The 18,104-nt window shown below is 55.3% G+C and overlaps 1 protein-coding gene across 2 annotated transcripts in view; it reads left to right on the top strand.

Moving 5' to 3' along the window:
- Nucleotides 1-18,104, top strand: part of PAX7 (paired box 7) — a 94,013-nt gene that overhangs the window by 42,782 nt on the left and 33,127 nt on the right. For both annotated transcript variants that reach the window (XM_021683504.1, XM_021683505.1), the window contains exons 5-7: nucleotides 7,592-7,791; nucleotides 13,720-13,885; nucleotides 15,205-15,407. In XM_021683504.1, the coding sequence (XP_021539179.1) occupies nucleotides 7,592-7,791; nucleotides 13,720-13,885; nucleotides 15,205-15,407 (569 nt within the window). The remainder of the gene's footprint in view (nucleotides 1-7,591; nucleotides 7,792-13,719; nucleotides 13,886-15,204; nucleotides 15,408-18,104) is intronic.

An 18,104-nucleotide genomic window follows, 5' to 3' on the forward strand; every position in this document is an offset into this window, starting at 1 on the left:
CCGTCCCTCTTAGGGCTTCTGCGGGATGCTGTAATTCGCTGTAGTAAAGGCACACGGTGTGGCCAGAACACATCAGCCGCTGCTAGGTTTATTCTCCTGAGGCCTTCGTGCCCAGTCCTGCCGTAGGAGGCTTTGTGCGACCTCAGAGCCCCGTCTTCAGGGTCTGAGGGTCCAGCGAGCCCCAGGTGGAAGCCCGTCCTCAGGGCCGAGTCTGGAGGCAGGGGCTTCGATGGACGAAGGGAGGCAGAGGCCAGGGGTCCTGAGCCCTTTTCCATCTCTGCCTCCTTCAATGACTTGGCAACCGGCTGACCCCCTCTGCCTCCCGGAGTTCCAGCAGTGAGCAGGGGCGAGGGGGTGGCAGGCAGAGCTGGGCTGCAGGCGGGTTTGACTTCTCAGGCATATGGCCCTTTCACAGTGGCTTTGTGGGGCGCCAACGGGTGGCCGGCCTGCCTTTTCCTCACCGCCATGCGGGGCAGCTTCATCTGGCCGCTGGGGCCCCAGCTGCTGTTTCCCCTTCGCTGACCTTGAGGCCTCGAGCCAGGCCTCCGCAGGCCCCGCTTCCTGAAGGCCAGGCTCCCTCTTGGGCCCTTCGTGCCTGCTCTCGTGCCCCAGCGGCGTGGCTTCCCTGGGCACCTGTCCTCGGCGGGCACCTTCTGCGTCTGGGATGGCCTCTCCTGGGGGAAGAGGACAGGGGCGGTCTGTGGGCCTGCTGGGGTTTGTGCCAAGCGCTCGCCATAGGAGAACAAGGGAGGGCTGACAAAGGGGTCGCCATTCATTCAATCATTCATTCACACGTGCTCTCATTCCTTTGTGTTTTGTGCCCCGCAAACGTGCTTGCCTCTGGGGGCATGCAGAGGGAGATTAAGTTCTCGCCTGGCCGGCTCAGTCGGTAGAGCATGCGACTCTTGATCTCGAGGTTGTGAGTTCGAGCCCCACGTCGGGGACAGGGACTACTTAAAAATAAAATCTTTTAAAAAACCCCAGCAGTAATAATAATAATAGCTCGCGTATATTGAGCACTTACTGTATACCCAGCACTGTTATAAACCCTGGTCTTGTAGTAATTCATTTAATCTTCATGCATGACGACCCTATTATTACTTTCCTCATTTTACAGATGAAGAATCTGTGACCCAGAGGTGGGGAGTAACTCCCGAGTCAGTGTGGGGAGCAGGCTGTGATCCCTGTGTCAGAGGCTTGGTGTTTCTTGAGAAGCAGGCACGTGGCTCCGCGGGGAGTAGGCACACGGAGTTCTTATTCCCAGGGATGGGTGGGGAAACGGGGAAACCAGGAGGGCAAGTGACATGCTCAGGGTCACACAGCAGCTCAGGGCATGAGCCTGGAGGACCAGCTCCCCTGCCAGGCTCTCTGAATGAGAGGAGACTCTGGGTCTGGAGGCACAGCTGCTCGGGGGGCTGGGGGCGGGGCTGGATCCCTGCACTGTTCCATTTTAGAAATGAAAATGAAGAAGATGAGGCTCAAATGTTAAACAGCGCTGCCCAACATCTATAGCTTGTCGGGGGCGGATCCAGAATTCAAGCCCGGGTCCATCTTGACCCCACGGCTTCTCTCCCCGCCGCCCACCAGCATCTGCCCCTGGCTGCCTGAGCCACATTCCATAAGGTGGGAGCCGTTGGCAGGCTTCCTTTAGGCGCTGACATACCGAGTTCTGCTGTCCACCCAACACCAAGCATGGCTCTTCCTGTCCTCACATGAGGTCAGTGAGTAAATGGCTGAAATAGCCCAAAGAAGAAGTAAAGAAAAACTGGTGATTATTTGCAAGATTGTCTTAAGGTCACAGGAAGAGTGTTAAAGCGGATGGTGAGCTCCTATAGCTCCTTCTCCTGCCCCCAAGTCACCTGCTTAACATGTCCTGCCCTCTCCCCTCCCCTAATGCACAGCTGCTGTCCCCCCTTCCAGAAATCCACATTTGCTGTGAATGATGCCAACAGGTTAAAGAGACCAAGTTGGAAGGACCCTCTTGACCTCTTTAGTTTCAACCTCTTGCTTTAGCAGGGAAACCTTAGTTTTGAATATCTGCACCCAAATAATTCCAGCCCTCTACAAACCCTCTCTTCTCTCCCTCGTGTGACTTGTGCTTGGTTCACGATTCCATGCAGAGACAGCTCTGGTTCCATTGGGAGACAGTGTGGCTCTGAATTCTGGCTGTGCAACCACACAGTACCATTTCAAACAGTACTACTTCCTTCTTCCTAGAGAGGCCCCCCCCCCCCCCCTTCCTGGCAGGAATGTATAAAGAGTGCCCTCTAGTGCCTGAGAACAGTACTAGGCTCTTAGCTGAGAAGTCAGGATCTGAGAACACCCCACAGGGGCTCCACATTTTGTCATGCAAATTATATACCTGCAGTTTCAAGTTTAAAAAAGGCAGCCTGGTGGGGATGGATAGGGACTTTCTGGAGAAAGAAAAGTTTTGTTGGGAGAGTTGGGAGTTGGGCCCATTGACTCAGGTGCTGGCGTAGAGTCTGACAGAAATCCCTACCTCGCAGCGGCCTCTCAACCCCCAGGAGCCCTCCTAGAAAGCAGGACTGAAGTGAACCAAGTATGGACAGTTTTGCTGAGCCCCAACAATGAGAGCACAGAGGTGGGCGCCTCTGAGCCAGATTGGGGGGTGTGGCAACCTCGGAAGGCTTCCTGAAGGAGTGATCCCAAGCTGATCGAAAAGATCGAGGATCAAAGGAAGCTCACGTTGTCCCGGGCACTTTTATTTACTTATTCATTCAACAGATACTTGGTCAGCCACTCTCTGCCGAACACTGGAGATATACCAGTGAACAAAAAAGACGAAACCACCCACCTTCATGGAGCTCTAGTGATGGCCAGGGCGATGGTGGGGGTGGGCAATAAAATAGAAGAGTTAGCCCATCTGATTGTGATATGTGGTGTGGAAAAAGGCAAAGCAAGGAAGGTGGGCAGAGGGGGCTCCCTAATATCATCCATGTTTTACATCCAGGCAGGCTGCCTCTGGAGCCTGTGCTCCTGGATGCCCGCTCTACTTTGGCCTGGACAGCGGCCAACTGCAGCCCGAGGAGGGCACGGGGAGGGCGCTCCAGGCAGAGGGCACAGCCTATGCAAAGGCCTGTGGTTGCCGGAGCAGGAGAGGGTTGCTGGAGTCCAGGGAGAGAGGAGAGGGCATACTGAGGCAGGGCCAGGGGTGCGGCAACTGTGGGGGGGGCGGTGTTCAGAGCCGACAGGGATTCGGAGTCCCCCGGCTTTGGTGCTGGGCTGGCTGCATGGGCGGCATGAAGAGAGAGGAAGAGGGTGTTAGGGCTGAGCGCCAGGCCTTCGATCTGGACACTGGGGCGGCAGTGCTGAGATGGGCACCCAAGAGAAGTGCGGGTAGAGGTGGTGGACAGAAGGGGCTGGCTTCCAGGGAGCTTTCACGTGGGGTCCGAGCCCTGCCTCTCTGTCCGCCCGAGCCCGGGATCCCGGGTCCCAGCGCTTGTAAGGGGCCGGGCTCCCGCAGGGTCACAGCTGAGCAGTTCTGCGGAGGGGCCGGGAGGGGCTCCAGCCCTGGCCCCAGCTCGCCGGGCCCCCAGCTGAGCTGTAAATGACTTTTCCATTTTCCGAGACCTGCGCCCAGGCCTGTTTGGTATTCAGGGACGCCAGGCCCACACTCGCCAGCTCTCGGCTCTGCCCGAATTACTTGATTAAAACGCATATCAACTATTATGTGATTCGTTTCTCTGCCGCAGCTCGAGCCGGGCCTATGTTAAACTGTAATAAAGACCTGGTTAGGAGGCAGCAGGGAGGGGGAGCGCAGGAGCGGCGGGGGGGGGGAGGGCGTCGCTGGGTGGGGGTGCAGGGGTGCAATGAGAGAAGGACCCCAAACCTCAAGGCCACAGCTGGCTTCCTCAGATCTAGGAGGCCAGGGCTCCTGCCTTTTGAGACACTTCATTTCAAGAGTCTTCCTCTGGCCAGAGGGAGAGCAGGGAAAGTTTGGGGGCGGGGATGGAGAACAAGCCACCTGGGCCCCCCTCCCCCACATGCCCTCCCCCAGCTCAGAAATGGAATTCTCCACCACCTGGCAATACTCTGTGGCGAAGGTGACTCTCGCTGGGCTCTGAGTCCTGAGTCCTGGGTTTTCTTCCCAGCCTCGCTGCCCCAGGACCCCACTAATCATTTGTAAAATGGGGCTAATACGTCTGCTCTGTCCTCCAGGGTTTTTGAGAGAGACTGTGGTGGAACAGGGACAGAGCTTATAAACTGTAGGGTGAGGTGCACATGCATTGGGTGATGACTATTGCTGTGTGTCCGAGTTCAAAAGGCACTTTGTAATTGTTCCGCCAAGCCCTATTCATCTAGGAAGCCTTTACTGAGCACCTGCTGTGTGCCAGGCACAGTCTCTGCTCCATTCGGGATTCTCCCAGTCTGATGGGACCGAGAGACCCAGAAACAGGTAGGTTCGGGGTCCCCTGATGAGCTTTGAGAGCCCATGAAGGGGCACAGAGACCAGCGTGGACGCGCTCAGGAAGCTTTGCTGGGGGAGGCCCCCCATGAACTGGGATGAGCAGGAGGGAGCCCAGTGGAAGGGGGTGAGGCATTCCAAGCAGAGGAAGCTCATGGTTAAAGGCAGGGAGGTGTGAGACAGTCTGGTTCGGTCACTTAAGGATGCCAAGAGCTGGCCAGGGAAGCTGGTGGAGTGACGGGCTCGTCCGCACATATGGTGGGGTCTCACCGGCATCACTGAAGCTTCCAGAGTCAACGGCTGTGAGCACCGGCAGGCTTGGAAGGAGGGGCAGAGGCTGAGGTAGAAGCTGGAAAGGATGCACCCTGGGGGTTTTCTATCCACTTCCATCAGCCTAGCCTGGGCTGGACTCGGCCCTGAGCAGACCTCATTCCTGCCCACTCTTAAGCTTCGACAAACCAAACAGCTCCCGTCACCTTCCCGTCCCTCACCCATTCTATTCTCAGGGCACTCTGAGGCTCTCTGAAGTCCTGCAGCTGTCTTGTGTTCTATGCCTGTCCTGGCCCCAGTTCCTATGGAAGCCGTGTTTCCTCCATCGCACTGGGAAATGCCCAGAGTAGGGGTGATACCTCCTCCATCGGATTGGGAGCTTCCTAAGACGGAGGCTGTTTCTCCCCCATAAGGTTGGGAGGTGGGGCTGTTGTATCCTTGCTCCATATTGGACTCCCCATATCCCTCTGTCTTGGGGGCTCTCCCCACGCCTGCACCAGCCCTGTCCCTCCCCTCTTTGGGAGCTTTCCATCTCACAGCTGTGTGGGGGCAGGGGCCAGGAGCTGCTGCTGGCCAGGAGGCTGCTCCCCCACGGCCCACCCCAAATTCTGTTCAGTGAACGTGCTCCATGTCCACTCTGCCCATGTGACCCCCTCCCTGTGCCCCTATGGGTTATGCAGTGAGTTTCAGGATCGAATCCTTGGGACTAGTTGTCTTTGGCTCTGAGCCCCAGATGTGTTGGGGAAGGTGCCCCAGGGGCCAGCTGTGTCAGCGTGGTCTCCTCTCAATGATGGGAAGCCAGGCAGCCAGGAAAGGGGAGACGAGGGGTTGGATGGGACCCCAGGTCTCTGCCTTTAGGGACGGTGTAGGCAGTGATGAAGGGAGGGCTCCCTTGTCATGTGGCGTCATAATCAGGAACAGCCTGACAGTGGCCAAGACAAAGCAGGGATGACCGCCCAGTGGCCAAGATAGCAGGTTGGAGGGAAGGGGACCTGGGACAGAGGGGCATTACTCAAGAGGGCATGACGTCCGAGCTGTGGATCCAGCCCCATGACAATGTTGCACATCGTGCCCTTTGCCATGCCAGGCTTTGGCACATGCTCTTCCCATGACCTGGAATGCCTGTCCCATCACCTAACATCTAAAAGGCTGTATTAGGTGTTTGGGGGAGGGAGGAGGAGGTTGTCCCTTGTGGAAGAGGCTTAGACTTATTTGTATAGCAGACATTTAAAATAGTTGAACGAGAACGGGGGGGATGGGGTGCCGGTGTGGACACTTCCTGAGAGACTTTGTGACTCAGTTTCTCCCATCTGTAGTGTGATCACATGATCACTGAGGCTCTTCCACCTTGACTCAGACTGAACGCTGTGAGCACAGTGTACCCAGCCCAAGGAGGGGGGAGGGGAAGCACCTAGGAGGTGCTCTATTGATGTTCTGGTGAACGAATGAATGACAGAACACAGAAGTGCTTCCAGGAATTCTGAAGATGGAGATGGGAGGCGAAGGGGAGAGAAATTGAAGGCAAAGAGGAAAGAGAGAGAAGGCAAGAATGGGAGGAAGATAATCTCTGACAGCCTGCTTCGTCTTTCCTTCTCCCTTCCTTGGTCTCCTCTTCTCCTGGCTCTCCTCCGTGCTCCCCACAGTCCCCCAGGGGCCACAGAGGGTGCAGCTCCAGAGCCCTGACTAGGCCATTCCTTGCTAGCGTTCCCTCTGCTGGACCAAGATGGGAAAGAGGCACAGGATCAGTGGGGTTGAGAAGCCAGTTCAGTCCCCAGGGCGTCTTCAGTTCTGATGCCAAGGAGCTTGATCAAGCCCTTCCTGCAACCTCCCTGGCCTGGACTTAGCCTGATAACCCCATCCAGGGCTGAGAAGTAAGCTGGCTCCAGACTCCTGGGCTCTCTTTGCACAGGAAGCAATGGCCTTCATCCACTCCTAGACTCCAGGGTGGGGATTAGTGGGGACTATCAGGTAGGGGCCATGGCCACAACCAAGGTCATCAGGTAAGGTCTCCTCTTCCAGCCTCGAAGGTTACTCAGAGATCCTGAAACATCCTAGGAAGGGCCTGTGTGCAGAAGTCACAAGTCCAAACCCTTCATGTTACAAGCAGGGAAACTGAGGCCCAAGGAAGGAAGGTAGCCTTCCTAGGGTCACAGTTCTGGGCATTTAGGGGTGGAGCAAAGTCTGGAGTCTCAGCTTCCTGGCTGCCAGCCCTAAGCACACACGTGCGCTCTCTGTCTCCCTCCCTTTCTTCTGGCCTTCCTCCTTTCCTTAGTTTTTGCAATATTTTCCCCAAATTCAATAGCATTGCTGTTTAAACGGTCATTTAAAAAATACTAACTATAAACAAATGTAAAGAAAAAAAAACAATAGGTCTGTCACCCTGAAGGCTAATGTTTGTTCATCTTTTGAATATAGTGTTCCATAATGTGTCATGCATGCTTTTTCCAAAAGTGGGATCGATCTTTGCACACTGGTTTATACCTCGCCTTTTTCTTACAGTTAGGTGTATGGAGATACAGTTCATGCACAGCAAAACTCTCTCATTTTGGAGAATAGAGTTCTAGAAAATTTTAGCAAATGTATTTCATCATGAAACTACTCTGAGTCCTATGGCAGGGACATCATTCCGTGTCAGTGGACCTAACCTAAATGCCCAGCAATAAGGGGTTGAAAAACAAAACCAGTCATGCCCTAAAGTATTGAACCAATCCCCTAAGGCTGGGCATGGAGGTTGCCTCACACCCTTCGCTCTGGTGAGCAGTGCTGTGGGAAACATGCTCCTTGTGCTCAGGAGGGGTCTGTATGTCAATGCAGCAGTGGGTGGGAAGGTGGGCACAAAGCAGCCCACCGTCTCCCTGGGCCCCCACCCTCTCCTTCCCTCTCGCCCGGCTGTAGGGAACCGGCTGGACGAGGGCTCGGACGTGGAGTCAGAACCCGACCTCCCTCTGAAGCGCAAGCAGCGCCGTAGTCGGACCACATTCACGGCTGAGCAGCTAGAGGAGTTGGAGAAGGCCTTTGAGAGGACTCACTACCCGGACATCTACACCCGCGAGGAGCTGGCGCAGAGGACCAAGCTGACTGAGGCGCGGGTCCAGGTGAGGCGGCGCCTTGGGTGTTTGCCCTGCGGGCATATTGAAGAGGCAGGAATGGAGAAGGTGGAGGTGGCCAGCGTCCCAGGGTTTAGTGGGCCCCCAGAGGGGTCTGCAGCAGGTGGTCCAGGGACTGTGTAGACCAGGAATGCCACTGGCACTTGATGCAGAGTAAGTGGGCAGCAAGTGGTGCTTGACTGACTGAGCAAGGGGTGGACAGCCCCAGGGCAGCCAGGATGTGCAGTGAGGCCTCCTGGATTGTGCTCATCCCTCCAGGGACGAGCCAGGAGAGAGGGCTCGGGATGCATAAAACGGCTCCAAATCTCTGATGAGGGGAGGAAGTGATGAGGAGGAAAATTCCTGAAAGGCCTAGCTTCTTAAGACAGGTAAAGAGTTTCCTGTTACAGGTAGCATGCAAGCACAGGGTGCAGGCATGTTCCTGGTGGGTTAGAAGCATCAGAGGGAGGGTGGGCAGACCTCGAACACTCCCTCCATGCCCTTGAGTGTGTGGTTCCTCATCAGCGGGGGGCTGGGGGCAGGGAGTGTGGAGAAGGAGCAGAGCCTGGGCTTGGCCGGCCCCTCACCTGCCCCCCTGGCCAGCATCGGCGGAGGGAACAGCCCTCTCTCCCCAGGTGGAGAAGGAAGGCAGAGGGTCGTGCTGCGCATCTCCTGTGGGAACTCCTTCCCGGACTGTCTTCTCCGCAAGCGAGGGAGGTGGGTCGGTAGGAGGGGGCCCCCCCAAACTGCTCACTGGGGACTCCCAGCTGAGGGGAACCAGCCTTTGCTGGACACCCACTTTGTTCCCGCCGGAACACTCGGGCCTTCTCACACATGGCCTGGTGGAACCTCAGACCTCCTTGTCAGGCAGGTCACCTCCGGGCAGGCCACAGGGACAGAAACAGGCTCAGAGAAGCGACATGCCCAGGGGTACAGAGCTGAGCTGGGGCTGAGCTGGGCCCGGAACTCAGGAATAAGTTGACTCAGAGCCTGGGATGTGACAGCAAGAGGGAAAGTTCTAGAAGCAAGCTGGCATGTAAGCGCTTCAGGAGTCAGCCTACCTCCCTCCACCCTCCCCACCCCCACTCCTGGAGTGGGGGGTCTGTGGCTGCCTTGGAGGGAGACCCCCAGGGGAAGGGGCAGGCGGCAGCAGCCAGCTCATCTCATCCCCTCCCCTCCTCTCCAGGCTGATACCCGAGCCTGTCCTCGCCTCCGGGCCTCCCTCCCCCTGCTCTGATCCTCCTGCAGCTGTTCTCCTGGGCACATTCCTGGGTGCTTTCTCATTCCCACGTCTGGCGGCCACGGCTGCTTCCCACCACCTTGAAGCCTGACTGCTCCTTGTAAAATTTCCTGGCTGTCAGGGCAATGCTTTTATTGGCCCAGGGGACCCAGCAACAGGTGTCACTCAAGGTCCAAGGAGGGAGGGGGGCTGGGAACAGGGGGAGCAGCCAGAGCCTAGGCAAACCGGTAGCGAGGGGGTCCAGGCAGACCTCTTGCACATGCTGACTCCTCTGTCATCCTTTGGGCTCCCCCAGGGCAGTGAGTCTCCCCAAATCTAGCCTGAGAACTTAGCAGGGGAGGGGTCCGTATATGTTGAGTTCGAAAAGAATGAACAAAGGCTGACCCCCCAAAAATCAAGACAAGAATGATAGAACATTTGACCTGGAGAAGAGATTTGGAAGATAGAGCTAAGAGGCCCCAGAGGGTGGGGACTGGGAGCCACAGGCCTGGGTTTCCATTGGTCTCTGGCTCTGATCAGCTGGATCACCTTCAACAGATCAGTTTCCCTTCCTGAGACTTAGTCTCCCATCTATATATAAAGGAAAGGAACTAAGTGATCACTAAGCCTCTTAAAGTTCTAGGATCCTTACTTATTGACAATCAGAGCTGCATTGTGAGGTGATGAGATCCCCATTACTGGAAGCATTCAAGCCAAACTACAAAGTCCAGTCGATCAGAAACCGTGGTGAAAGCGCTCCTGCTGTGGATAGTAGAGTAGGGAGCTCAAAGCCTCCTGAGCACTGCTCCAATTCTATGGTGTTGGGGTCTCGGGTCTCTGTTTCTAAGAGTCTGTGGCTCTGGGATTTTGCAGTCCTGAGACATGTCATCTCAGTGGCCCCAGGGAGATGATGGGAGCGGGCTCCGAGCCAAATGCCGAGGTGTGAGGTCCAGCTCCAGCACGTACACCTCCGGCCTTAGTTTCCACATTTGCAAAGCAGAGATGGCAGTAACAGCAACACCCCGCCTTGTTCTAAGGGTTCCAGGCTTACACGTGAAAAAAAAAACACACACTCAAGGTTAAGTAGCGCCATAAGGGGGGTACATTCTTATTAAACTGCACCTGTTCTTGGTGGTTCCAATTCTGGCCACCCTGGAAACTCCCGGTGCATTCATCCGGCACTCACTTATTGAGCACCTACTCTCTGCAGGACGGGACGCTGTTCTGGGCCCTGGGGACTCAGCAGACAGAAATCTCTGCTGTCATGGAGCTGATATCCCAGGAAACGAGGAAACAGGAACACATGTCAGGCGGGGTTCTAGTAACTCAAGTGCGTTCCCTCCCTCGGGCTCTGCTCCAGCCCGGCTTTTGAAGCCTACAGGTGTTACCTGGCATCCCTGATGTCTGGGGGAGACACCCCATCTCAGCTGGCAGCAAGCCACCAGGAAGTGTGGGAAAGGGGGACACATGCCTGGGGACCAATAACTTCCTCTGGAAGAATCTTCATTTTTAAATAGCTAGGGGCCAACTGTGCATCTTCCTTGGAGGTAAGCGGATCTGAATCTTTCCGTAACAGTAGATGATGTTTATGGTGCACTTCTTATGTGCCAGGCATGATGTGCTGTGTTCTACGTACATTATCTTTATCATCCTCCCCGTAATCCTAGGAGGTAGGTATGGTTAGTCTCTCCCTTTCCAGGTGAGAAACCTGAGCTTTAGCTAAGGGCAGAAATTTCCTGAAGACACAGTTACTAAGCAGCAGTGCTGGGACTTGAACCTAAGTCTGCCTGTCCCTTTCCTTTCTTCTGTGCTTCATTGAGAGAGGGGCCAGATGGACTACTCAGCTCAGTAAGCAGCTGCTTCCTGCAGCATCCTGCCCCCCAGTGCAAGGTGTTGAGGGAAGGATCAAAAATGGATACTAAAACTCAGCCTCTGCTCTCGAAGAATGCAGCCTCGATCAGGGATTCTGGGTGGGTGCTCGGGCTACCCCTGTCCCTGCTGGAGCCTCCATTCCCCACCTGTGAATGGGCAGCTTGCTCTTTCAGCTGAGCCATCAGAGGCTTTCCAGCAGGATGATAGTCACAGATGTTGTTCTAAGCACTTTGCCCGTGCGAACTCATTCAAGGTTCAGAACCACCGGAGGGGGGTGCCGTTATTAGGCACAAAGAAACAAAGACACAGAGGGATAAGGGAATTTGCCCATCTTAGTAGGAGTTAGAGGCAGGATTCCAAGCCCAGGCTGTCGGGCTCCAGAGTCCCTGCTCTTAATCATCCCGTTACACTTTGTGAGGAGGGAGGTACCTGTTAGGATGGAGACATCCCTGGGAAAACAGAACAATAGAGGAAGAAGAGGTGAGAGAATTGATAGCAAAGGGCATGTCATCTCCTCTGGGAAGTCCTCCCAGATTCTGAGAGGTAAAGGTGGAAGCCTGTCCTCAGACCTCCTCCCAGCACGTGTATGTCCCCTGAGCTTACCGCCCTGGGAAACAGGCATTCTTTGCCTTGTCTGTCATGTGCCCAGGTGGAGGGCAGCTTGAAGGAAGGCTAGGACTGTCCCGTTCAGCTCTTTATCCTTAGCATCTCGCTTGGCACGGAGCAGAGTCCCAGCAAAGGTTTGAGATGAGAAGGAGGGAAGGAGAAGGAAAAGACGGAGAAGGATGGATGGGGAAGAACGTTTCCAACTTTCTTTAGTATTCTTTATTCGAGGAAAGGGCGACTCCCAGCTAAGGGACAGCGACAGCGTGCCACACGGGAGCAGCGGGTCCCACACCTAAGTCATTCTCTAACCAGCTTCGAGATTGCTGCCACGTATGCAGATTACCCATATTGTTATTCACTTCTAAAATAAAATCAATATATTTTAAAATGAAAGCATCTACCACTGTCACATAAGGAAGGGCTTTGGAAACACACACCAGGGAAGACCGAACAACGTGATGGAGGTCCAGCAGGAGAACAGCACATGCAGGGGCTCCCCTCTGTGTGTTAAAAAGGGACTAAGGCCTCATCAGCACCAAGCCCAGACCTTGTCTTCCACACGCCCAGAACGCCTGGAGGACAAGTAAAGCGGTTCCGGGCTCTTTAAGGTCTGTGTCGCTGCCCACTGGGATGTCCCTCCAGCGTGGGGTGCTAGGAGGCCCACCCTTCGGGAAACACGGAATGGAAACAAACATGAGCCCCCCACCCTCTCCCAGAAGCAGGGATAGAGGAGACATTGCCCGCTCCTCGCCAGCTCAGAAGCCCCTCAGTCCGACGGGTGGCATCCATCCCACCAGGACGCCCTTCGAGAGACCCTCAGTGCCCTGGGGAGTGGAGAGAAGCTGGGACCTTAATTTTGATTCAGAGCCCATTTTCACTCCTGATCTGACTGCCTCATCCCCTTTCTCCGTACATCCTAAACACGTCAGGGGCAGCTATTCTGTTCATCTGGCTCAGAAAGCTAAACATAGCTTCTCTCCTCCAGAAGGATCCAGAAAACAAAAGAAGACACCAGGGACACATAAACACCCCCCTTCCCTCCATCCAGCTGAGACTGCCCTCCCCCATGTCTGCAGACTTGGTCTACTTGTTGGGGGGGTTCTTAAGTGATCCTGTGCCAGGAGCGGTCACCCATCCCACCTCATGGGCAGGGGGCGGGGGAGCTCACGAGGAAGCTGGAGGCCTCTGGTGAGGAGGCAGGACCTGCCTGAACTTGCCTTAGATCCAGCGATGAGGGAATCAGAGAGGAGGAGGCATTGCAGCTGAGCCTGCTGGTCGAGGAGTCGGCAGCGGGAAGAGGGTCTGGGTTAGAGGGAACTGCATGTGCGAAGCCCAGAGCTGGAAAAGGAGCCCCCCTGAAGTAGCCCCTGTGTCCCACACTCATTCTCCTTTTCGGGCCCAGAACTCATTGCAAATCCAGACAGGTGAGTTCTAGAAAGTCAGACTGATTTAAGTTTGAACCTCAGCTTCATTACAGCTAGCTGGGTGGCCTTGGGCACATTATTTGACCTGTGTGAGCCTCAGTTTCCCCTTCTGTGAAATGAGAATAGGAGGACATGTCTCATGGGTCTCCATAAGGACAGACGTGAAGCACTAGCACAAGACTTGCATCAGAGGAAGACTCAAATGCGTTAAGTTATTTTTCCATGGATGCTTAATAAACGCGCATGTGTGTGTGAGGTGGGTTCTCCTGATCAAGGGGGCCCATGCTGGGTAAGCAAAGTTTAGCAAAGCCAAGCCTCTGGCTCCGAACAAAGGACTGGTTCTCACATCTGCCTCTGCAGGTGGGTCTCATTCAGGCAGGTTCCCGACATGGGGCTTCCTGGGGGGGGACCGTGTGTTAGAACAAGGGTGGTCACCCACATGTCCATCCACCGGGGCGGGAGCAGCTGTAATGGAAAGAACACTGCACCCAGAGTCACCCAGACCTGTCTGTGCCTCCAGCTCACCCTGTCATGTGAGCAAGTCACCCACTGTCTCTGCATCTCCGTTTGCTCATCTGTAAAATGGGGATAACAGTGATAATCCCCTCACTGGGTGGTGGTGAGGGCAGGATGGGATCACGCCCACAGAAGTGCTCTGCTCGCTGCCCCGAGCTGCCGGAAGGTGCGGATCTCCTCCCACGGAGGAGGATCCTGGCTGGACAGAGGGTGATGGCTCGGGGACCGGTTCTAGCTGTGTGACCGCTCTCCACCTGGAGCCGGGCTGAGGGCTCTCCACTCTCCGCTCTCCACCCCCAGGTCTGGTTCAGTAACCGCCGCGCCCGTTGGCGTAAGCAGGCAGGAGCCAACCAGCTTGCAGCGTTCAACCACCTTCTGCCAGGGGGCTTCCCGCCCACCGGCATGCCCACACTGCCCCCCTACCAGCTGCCGGACTCCACCTACCCCACCACCACCATCTCCCAAGGTGAGTGCGCAAGCTTATCCGGGTACCTCAACCACACCCTTTCACCCCCACCCCCACATTCCTCCCTTCCTTAACCAAGAAGGAATCATAAGGGCTATTTTTAAAAGATTTTATTTATTTATATGAGAGAGAGAAAGAGCAAGAGCAGGGGGAGGGTCAGGGGAAGAAGCAGACTCCCCAATGAACACAGAGCCCTATGCGGGGCTCAAAGCAGGGCTTGATGCAGGGCTCGATCCCAGGACCCTGAGATCATGACCTGAGCCCAAGTCAGACTCTCAGCCAACTGAGCCACCCAGGTGCCCCAGAGCTATTTTTTTAAGTGACCATTTGTCTATTTGCATATGGATAGACGATTAAGACAAAAAAAAAGGTTTTGTCATTGAACTTCTTGGTTCTGCCAACAGACCACAGAGCATCCAGGTGAGGATGCACAACGTAGACTCCCTACACACCTTTGGAACAGAGCTCAAACTGTAAAGTCATGTGCATCTCCTGCAGTATTATTAAAATGCCTAAGTGACATACAAGGCAACCCTCCCTCCCTGGACCTTCCCTCCATTCTGCCCTCCTCCCACACTCTTCCCCACCCAGCACACATTAGTGATCCCACTACTTGACATCTGACTCATGAAGTCCCCATGGCTCCCTCTTAAAGGGCTGGCAGGCTGGAGTTTTGGAAGGCGAGGAGAGAGGCAGGAGACCCTCCCTATGATTCTTGATGAAAAATTGAGGACCATCCCATTCTCTGCAAGGCTGCATGGAGGAGCCCTGGCAAACAGAACAACAACCCTGCAGCCAGGAGCAGAAATGGCAGCTCAAACCCTGGCCCCACCACTCACTAGCCTTGTCACCTTGCACGAGTGCCCCGACGTGGGGATCGTGTTCTTGCCTCATCCCCTTAGCCAATACTTATAAAGGCACCCAGCAAGTGGTTGGTGCCCACAAAATGTCATCGGGACAGGCCTGGGTAGATTAACAGAGTCCCCAGCAAGGTCTGACTTTGAGTCCAGATGACATTTATCAAGCACCTACTGTGTGCCAAACACTGAGCCACATGGCTGGTTCACAATTGCTTTGAGGTTATGTGGAGCATCGTTTAGCTGTCAGTCAAGACTTGGCTAGTCCCTAGTGCCCTGCCCAGAAGCCAGCTTGTCCCATCCCGAGTAGTGAGAGAAGCGGTCCCTCCTTCCGCTGGATGGAGACTGGGAGGAGGAGGGTCCTGGCTTGTTTTCCAAGCAGATGCTTCTTTCCCTGCGCTGGGACGTCCACCATCTGGGCTGGGGCCACTTGCTCAGGCCTTCTCGTGGGTCTCTCCACAGATGGGGGCAGCACCGTGCACCGGCCCCAGCCTCTCCCACCGTCCACCATGCACCAGGGGGGGCTGGCCGCGGCCGCCGCAGCCGTCGACACCAGCTCTGCCTACGGAGCCCGCCACAGCTTCTCCAGCTACTCGGACAGCTTCATGAACCCGGCGGCGTCCTCCAACCACATGAACCCCGTCAGCAACGGCCTGTCTCCCCAGGTAGGTGGCCTCACCGGACCGGTGTCCAGGAAACCACAGGCTCTTGGGTATCTTGAGAGAGTTACAGTGGCCAGTGGGGATGCTCCTTCCACTTTCACTGGTCGGTATTCTGGGATCCTCTGCCCTGGGTTTATGCTCTTCAAGCTGCAGGTCTGGGTGACCCAGCAGGCAGATATGGAGAAAGGGTTCTGTCCACCAGAAGCACACAGAGACCGCATTATAGATGTGCTCCGGGCCCGAAAGCCGCCACCCCCCCCAGAGCTTATGAAATGGCCCCACCCACCTCATGGCTGTTCGGCCCATAAAAGTCGGGCATCTTCAGACAGCGTGTGGGGGGAAGCCTTGTACCATTTCCTGTGAGGTGCTGACTATGGTTCGGGCTTTGTTCTAGAACCAGGAGTCCTTCCTGGATTCCATCCTGTGCTCCATCTCTTGCCTTTCCCCAGGAGAGACCTATGAGTGAGAGGCAGGACCACATCCGATTTGTAGCGAGAAACACGGCTGAGGTTCTAGACTGGGAACTCTGCTCCCACTGGGTCTTGGAGCTCATTCACTCACACGCGATTGGTTGCTGGCAAAGTCCCTCGTTCCCCGTCCCTGCTGTTAGAAGGCATGGGGCCACCCTAGATCAAGTCAGAAAGACAGTGCTGAGGCTGATGGCGGTGACTGGTGGGTCTGGGGAGCAGGACGTGGTGATACTGGTCACCTTGAGGGTTCCTTTCTGTGGCTACAGCAGGCTCTCAAATATCCATGGAGGAAAGAATTAAACCCAAGGCTGGCTTCACCCTGCCTCCCACCTTCCGAGCGGCCTCTCTCATGTCTGTGGGAACACACATGGCGCAAGCTTTTCTGAACAGCTGTGGTTCAGGAGGAAAGGTGGAGGCTGGCAGGGGGTTGAATCCCAGCTCCAGTGCTCAGGGGATTTGGGAAGTTAGCATCTCTGAGCCTCAGTTTATCCCCCATTGAACTGAAGAGTGATGAAACCAGGTGTTGCTGATCTCCTAAGAAGGATGTTCTAACTGGCCAAAGCCTTAGCACTGAGCATGGCACAACATAGAGGCCAAAAATACATTAGTCCTCCTGCCAACTGCCCTCCCCCGCCCCCACCATCACCAGGACGATACAATTAGCACGAGAAACCTGTTACTTGAAGAAAAAAGGGGACCAAAGGGGAGGTCAGCCATATCCATCTCGCTTCCTGTTTTTGTCAATAAAGCTTTATTGGCACATAGCCATGCCCATTTATTTACGTATTTATGGATGCTTCAGGGCTACAACACCAGAGCTGAGAAATTTCAAAACAGACCACATGGCCCACAAGGCAAATAATATTTGCCATCTGGCCCTTACAGAAAAACAATTGCTAACCCCGGTCTGAGACCTTTGCAAGAATGTTCATTTTCTGTGTGATTTGGGTTCATCCCTGTTTGCCTGTTAGTGAGTGTGGTTGACAGCTGAGTACATTTTTGTGTCATCGTCTATTTATGGGTAAGATCCCTTCCCCTCTCTCTGCCTTGATTTTTCCCACCCATGAATGGGGATGACACTAGCATCTATCTCATAGGGTTGTTGAGGAAGGTATGAGCTGACGCGCATAAAGCACTTAGCCCAGGTCCAGGGCAGAGCTGAGCTCTGGGGAACTTGAGCAGCTCCGTGCAGAGCTCTTAATGGTGATGCACCAAGTCCTGTTGGGGCCCACGTTATGGGGCGGGGGTTGATGCAGCCTGCAGACCAGAATGCTTACCCGCTGGAACCTAGTTGGCCTCTTTGGGGTTCAAGGCCTTGGCTTTGGTACTGAGGACAAACTGGCTGAGCTAACCTTCCAGAGAGTCAAGAGACAGACAGGACAGGATCCCAGAGCTGGCTGGGTGACTGTGGCAGCAGAGACCCGAGGTCTCTACACCTGAGGATGTGGTCCAGGCCTGGCCTCACAGTACGAAACAGGTTAGAGGAGCATCACTTGGAAATCTGAAGAGAGACATTAAGATTATATGGGCCAGCCTTCTCACTTTACGGATGGGGGCCGGGGACACATCGGCCGGGCCAGAGCCAGGAGTCTAGGGCACCTGCCTCCCACCTTCTGGAACAGTAGTTCCTCGTAGCCCACTGTCTCAGCGTGGGCTGAGGTTTCTCCCCAACATGACAGTTTTGTCACAGGGCGGAGGAGAGACAAGCCAGTAAGGGGACCCTGGCTTCTGGAGTATGGCTCGGCAATGGGATAAAGGGTGAGGATGTCCCATGCACTGTGTGGGCCCAGAAACAAGCCTCGGGGAAGGAGGAGAGAGAAAAAACAAAACAAAACAAAACAGCCATTACTGTAAGCAGCCAGTAGCCCAACCTTCTTCCCGCCTGAGCTGGATCCTCACCTCTCCTCCCAGAGACCCTTGCTTGGGAGGCTTCCTCCCCGCACTTCAGGCGGAGAGGCTATGAGGACATGATGGATTGGGCCAACTCCGGAGACTTGCCCAGAGGTTCCCACCGAAGGTGTGAAGACAGATGGAGGGTCTGACAGGGGCAGAGGGGACCAGGAGGTGAACAGCTGCCGGCAGGGAGAGGGGGCTGCGCGCAGGGAGGGCAGGAGGGCAGGCTGTGTGCGCTTCTGTCCGTGTGAACTCCCGGGCTTCAGCTTGGATCACTTCCGGAGGAAGGGGGCAGTGAGCGGGTGTTTCTGGATCTGTACAAAAGTTTCTGGTATTT

Source organism: Neomonachus schauinslandi, chromosome 4, assembly GCF_002201575.2.
Source record: "Neomonachus schauinslandi chromosome 4, ASM220157v2, whole genome shotgun sequence".
NCBI classification, from domain to species: Eukaryota; Metazoa; Chordata; class Mammalia; order Carnivora; family Phocidae; genus Neomonachus; species Neomonachus schauinslandi.